The 6,000-nt window shown below is 46.0% G+C and overlaps 1 protein-coding gene across 2 annotated transcripts in view; it reads left to right on the plus strand.

Moving 5' to 3' along the window:
* Window positions 1-5,674, plus strand: part of LOC144174736 (uncharacterized) — a 41,816-nt gene extending 36,142 nt beyond the window's left edge. For both annotated transcript variants that reach the window (XM_077703573.1, XM_077703574.1), the window contains exons 11-12: window positions 1,042-1,170; window positions 5,019-5,674. In XM_077703573.1, the coding sequence (XP_077559699.1) occupies window positions 1,042-1,170; window positions 5,019-5,144 (255 nt within the window). In that variant the 3' untranslated portion in view covers window positions 5,145-5,674. The remainder of the gene's footprint in view (window positions 1-1,041; window positions 1,171-5,018) is intronic.
* The last annotated feature ends 326 nt before the right edge of the window (window positions 5,675-6,000 follow it).

Genomic DNA, 6,000 nt, shown 5'->3' on the forward strand with positions numbered 1-6,000 from the left:
CCAGACACCAAGGGTGCAAAAGCAAAAGAGGTTGATGCAACAAAATGAGGCGTACAGAACGATTGTTGGTGTTGGGTTTAAGTGTGCCCCCCCTTTTGGGTTCCCTTCGTCTAGGGTTTTGCCACGTGCACTTTGGACTACCCGCACTCCTTCATACGTTAATTCTGAATAAACTCTATTATTTGTTTGGCGATCACTTACTCAGTTTTATACAGTAACGGAAAAGCAGCGAACGTTACTCTTTCACAGTAACTGTAACAAGTTACTTTTAAAAATTCTGTAACTGTAACAGAGTTACTTTTTTGGTTGTGGTAACCGTGACAATAACACAATTACTTCTTGCTGGTAACGTGCCCATGACTGAATATTTTTAGCAGTCATTTATTTACTCCTAATGATTGCCAATGTTTTATTCCTTTCCCTGTTGTTCACTTGTTAAAACTGCTTTGAGCTGGGAGAAGTGTTCCGTGCGGTGGGGGGGAAAAAAAAAAAAGAAATACTGAATTCACAATAGAATGGTGTTCGACATAACCCTCATGTCGTCGGAATAATAATAACAGAGATTTTGAGCTTGGCAGAGCAGTTTATTGCATCAGGGTTCCTAAAGTTGAAACGGGGTCATTTTTTTCCTAAAAAATAAAAATAAATTGAGGTCGAGCATGGGCAAAGGACCTCTCTTGGTGCTTCTTCACTGCACAGCACCTAACCAGTGGCAGCATGCCTGGTGTGGCATACAGTTTCATGCATGCCACCCTCCATTGATCGACCCTGGAAGCGCTTGCTGGTTTAAAACGATTGTTTTTCAGTGTCATATTTCACCAGAAAGTGTCTCGCGCGCATAGCTGAGCTGCAAGCTTTTCTTGCAACCCTATTTGCAACCGATTTGCCCTTCTGTTGGCTGTTGAAGGAACCGAAATGATGGGTGAGAAATTTGGCGGCCAGACGCAGCTGGTTGTTAATCAAAGAAGCCTAACTGTGGGCGGTGTTGTCTCTGCGGGGTGTGTTGCCCAACAGATTGCATTGATGGTTGATCCCGTGCAGTTCCTGAAGAAGCTGAACAGGCAGGAGCGCGTGGTGGAAGAGGTGAAGGTGGCGCTCAAGCCCTACTACAGCCGGCGCGAGGTCTCCAAGGAGGAGTACAAGGACATCCTCCGAAAATCCGTTCCAAAGGTGCCCACCCTTCTCTCTGTTGGTTGTTGATGCCTGAGCGATCACGGCTAAGACATCTGTGCAGTGCAACAAAGACCCTGGTGACTATCCCCACCATGTGAAAGCCACCACACGTCACTGCATTTACCGTATTTACTGGCATAATGAACCCACTTTCTCTCTTTTTTTTTTTTTCAGAAAATTTGGCAAGAATTTGGGGGGAGGATTCATTGTGCGGGAAAAAAGTGGAACAGATTTTTAAAAGTTGAAATTTCATGCAATAAAGTTGCTAAGAGAAGCGCTGTCAGAGCCTTACCATTTTCGTAAAAACACGTAGGTACAGTTGAACCCCTTTATAAGAGACACGTGCCGGGGAGCAGTTTCTGTCTCTTATACGAGATGTCTCTTATAAGCAGGGTACCATGTTTTCTTTTACTAATCAGACCCTAGTTCAATGTGGGCACCCTATGACTAAAACAAGCTCAAAAGAATGCTACAGCATGTTTCAAAAGATTCATTCTAATATATGTTTGGCCCCCAGAATTTATGAAACAGTTCTGAATCTTTGTTTGCTTCATGACTGTATTTACACTGTATATTTTACAACCGATTCTGCAAGCTTTTTTTTCTTTCCTCGTTTGTGGAAGATGAATCGTACATGTTGAGTTCACAAGCCTGATGAATAGGCGGAGCAGCGCACAGCTTCTTAGAAAACTATCCATGTTTCAAAAGATTCATTCTAATATATGTTTGGCCCCCAGAATTTATGAAACAGTTCTGAATCTTTGTTTGCTTCATGACTGTATTTACACTGTATATTTTACAACCGATTCTGCAAGCTTTTTTTTCTTTCCTCGTTTGTGGAAGATGAATCGTACATGTTGAGTTCACAAGCCTGATGAATAGGCGGAGCAGCGCACAGCTTCTTCCGCTGTGTGCTCAGGCTATTCATTACGCTATCAGGACTCAACATCTGCGATGCTTCTTGACTGGGAGCTACGCGAGTGGGAGAGCCCGCATGTGCGATCGCGCTCCATCCAATGGATGGCAGTAAGCTTCAACAACTTCTGTAAGTTGCATTTCCATTGGCAGGGCTTCTCATCGTCATTTCATAGCTGACTGAACCACTGTGTGTTTGCTGAAGTTATAATAAATAGCGACTGCAGGCGTCTGTCGTCCACCTGTGCTTCCAGGATGGAAGCAACTGCAATTAGTGACTGGTGGCACTGCGTCTGAAGTAAAATGTCTATTACAAGCGAGATTATTGATTAAAGTTCAAGGATGACTTGTCCCTTATAACCAATCTTCTACATCCAATGTCTGTTATAAAAGAGGTCGATTTAATGGGAAAGATAGGGCAGCCAACCATGTGGGTGAATAGTGTCTCTTATACCCATTTGTCTCTTACATCAGTGTCTCCTATAACGAGGTTCAGGTGTAATTATGCAGTCAAATTTATGTTTTATTCCCAAAATGCTGGTGGCCCCCTACTCGCCATGGAGCGGTCTTCTTCGCTGAAGTCGCTTGCAGCTCTACATTTGTTGTTGGCCCACAGCGCACCGTCTTCCGTGCCATCAAGGCACTCCAAAATTTTTTTTCCGACACCAGGAAACTTCCCCTTTTGGGGTTCACAAAACACACGGCGATCCCTGTTAACCGCCCGAAAACCTCATTTTCGCCCCGTAACATACTCGCACTGGGTCAACACTGAAGTGCCGCCCAGCCGCGTGGTTTCTATGTCCGCGTGGTTTCTATGTGCATCAGCGCATCCTCTACCCTCAGTTTAAAACCGGCTGTGTAGCAGCTCATTTATTGGCTCATCATACGGCGCACATCAGGAGCACAAAAAAAAAGGTCAGAACACAGTTGAACATAACCATGGAGCGTAATGGTGTAGTCGCGGAACAGCACAGAGTAGGGAAGGAGTGCGGAGTACGTTTGGTGCTTTGTTCGCACGCCGCCGGAACCAGCCGGAAAGCAAAAAGCAGGGGAGGAGTGTGGAGTACGTTTTCTTTTCTGTTTGCACGCCGCAGCATTTCTATGGCGCAAGAAGGTTTGTTTTGCATTCAGCAGCTGCCTCTCCGCAAGTGCGCAAATTTTAAATTGTGAGCCACGGCATTTGTGCGATGTCTCCGGCTACTGTTGAAATTTCTTTTTGTTGGAATGCATTTTTAGCATTTCTGCGCATACTGTAGCATGATATCAAGTTATTGCGTTCGTCTACAGGATCAGCAACCATGCCGAGATAAAAACATAATCCCGCTGAATTTTTTATTCAGTGACAAAAAAGTAAATTCTTAAAGGAGTACTGACACCAATTTTCGCCGTTAATATTATTGCACAGTTTGCTTCCTTTGCTCAACAGAATACCCTGGCTGAAATATGAGTGGCCTGCAACGCGAAGAACATACTTTAATTGGATCTCATTTATCGCGCCGATGGAACAGCACACAGAGCGGCACTCAGCAAATGGGCATCAGCGTGACATCTTCCCGTGGTAGCCAAAAGAAGTGACACAGACAGCGCTCGTCAAAAACTTGTGATGTCACTTCACACGCGCGGCTTTGCGAGCGGCGGCTGGACACTGGCGCATTCACAAACGGGTGCATGTTGCCAGAGCTACAGGCATAACCGCTGCCCAGAAAGGCACTGTTGGCAGAAATAAAGCTCCACACACTGGACAGGAAGCGATAACATAGCCCGGAATCGCAGTAGAAGTCGCCATCAGGACTTTTACTGAAAGCGGTCATCGAATTTCTGCCACAATGGTAGGCCAAGCACCATCAGGCAGCTCAGCCGTTCAGCTCCGGCGGTGGCGCGGTCGAAACAACGCCCCCACCGACCTCCGCAGTGTTTTGACGTCCACACAGAGCGGTGAGGTCATGTCGGGATTCTGTCATATGCGCCTTTCGGGATGAAAGCGCGGGAATTTGAAACAAACAATTTTCATCCATTCAGTGTAATTAATTATCGCGTGCTGAAGTATTTAAAGTGCTGTGCCAGGTTTGCCAGACCGTTAAGCATCGATAAAAGCAATAAAAATGGATCATAAAATTTTTCGTGTCAGTACTCCTTTCAGAAGAAAAGTGGGGGGAGGGTTCATTTAGCGAGTAAATACGGTATAACTCTTCCAGTGGAAAGTGCAGTTTGAACTGAGCCAGGTTCTAATCTGGCTCTACATTGACTGGATGTAAAGGGTGGGGTTTGATCTCACCCTCCCCCTTTATTTTTTTTTTGCCCCTTGAGTAGAGTGTGTGAAGTTAGAAAAGAAGGAAGTTTTCTTGCAACACTAAGCTAGCATTTCGCCCTCGGATATCTTGGCACCCAGAGCAGGTACAACCGTAATTTTTTTTGCTTTTGATACCAATGATACCTAAATCTAAGGAGAATACAATGTTGGAAACAAATTTTCAAATGGAGGCCTTGGAAAATTATTATTGTGTTCAATTGGCACCACCTCTGAGCCATTTCTGGCAGAGCGCAGGAGGAGTGAAGTTCAGTGTGTTACAAAATGACCAAAAATAGTTGAATTAATAAAATTGTTCCAACGTTGTATTCTTCAGTCATCTGTCTGCCTAGCTGCGGGGTAATCCCCATTCTGTATAGAGCGCTTATTTTGTAATTGTGACCCAAAATAATGGCAATTAATCATTATTTATCTAAAAAATAATCAGCTTGCAAAAAATCTAATTGCAGATTTGAAATCAGCACAAAAAACTTCATAATGTTGTGTAGTTTCATTAAAATTGGTTGTTAAATAAAAAGAAATCAGCTCTAAGACCAGTCTGCCCCCTTATTAATTCTCAAGTTTTGGGCAGCCAAGTGAGGGTGCATCTCTCACTCCCCTTTCTTTTAACTTGTGCACGCAGATCTGCCACAACAAGAAGGGCGAGATCAACCCCATCAAAATCAAAGCGTTCATCGCGGGATACGTCCGCAAGGTCAAGCACAACCGCAAGAAACTCGGCAGCGAGCAACGACACAAAGCTTCTTGAGCCCAAAGCGGGAAGCCTTGGGTTCCCATTTCTTTCGCACCGTGATTTGCCGTGAAGAAACACGCCGCCTAGCGGGCAAACGGCCTCCATCAATCATCGCACCACGCCCAGCGGCGGCGGCGGCCACCGCACGAGCCATCGCGACACAGGATGCGTCCCAGAAGCGCCATCGTCACGGAGCCGCTCTTCCCCCAGCCGTGTACAGAACAAGGACCTCGGTGCCCTGCCGCCTACGTCGTCCCCCAGGCCTGGCCGGCCGACTGTCGGCCGGACAAAGACCAGGCATAGTTGCCTCAGATCTGTCGGCACCGCCCCCTCCCTTTAATACGTTGTAAAGATGGCGAGACCAGTCGTGGGTGCGTGTGCTTGCCGGCAGTGGCATCGAGTGCCCTTGGTGAGGACTCTCATCGCAGCAGGCGAGATCGCGCTACGCACATCGTCGTCCCTTGTCGTGTGTCTGCTGGACCTTTTTTTGTAAATAGTGCTTGGGCCAACTGCAAAGATTAAAAGACTAACCCGTTGAAGGTGGATCGGCTGCGTGTTTCTCCTGGTCTCAGATGTTGTCATTATTCCTTTGCCGCATGGCGTGTACAATTGCGCACGCGACTTTTAAGAGCATTTTTTCTTGCGTTACAATCGTCGTCATCCCCACTTTAACCGCTCAGTCAGTATGTGCATTTCCCGCTCTACTGAACGATGCTGCCATCTCGTGGATTCTGTGCCTTGACCATCCACCAGTGCTTTACCAAAACAAGAGAACAAGATGAACGCCTCGGCATTCTACGGCGCGTCAAGTAGGTGTTCTTGGTGTTACCTTTTCTGCCTTGTTAAGACAATTATTAAAGCGAAACTGAAG

Source organism: Haemaphysalis longicornis, unplaced genomic scaffold (genome assembly GCF_048455015.1).
Source record: "Haemaphysalis longicornis isolate Haplotype H1 unplaced genomic scaffold, Haemaphysalis longicornis Haplotype H1 scaffold_3, whole genome shotgun sequence".
NCBI classification, from domain to species: domain Eukaryota; kingdom Metazoa; phylum Arthropoda; class Arachnida; order Ixodida; family Ixodidae; genus Haemaphysalis; species Haemaphysalis longicornis.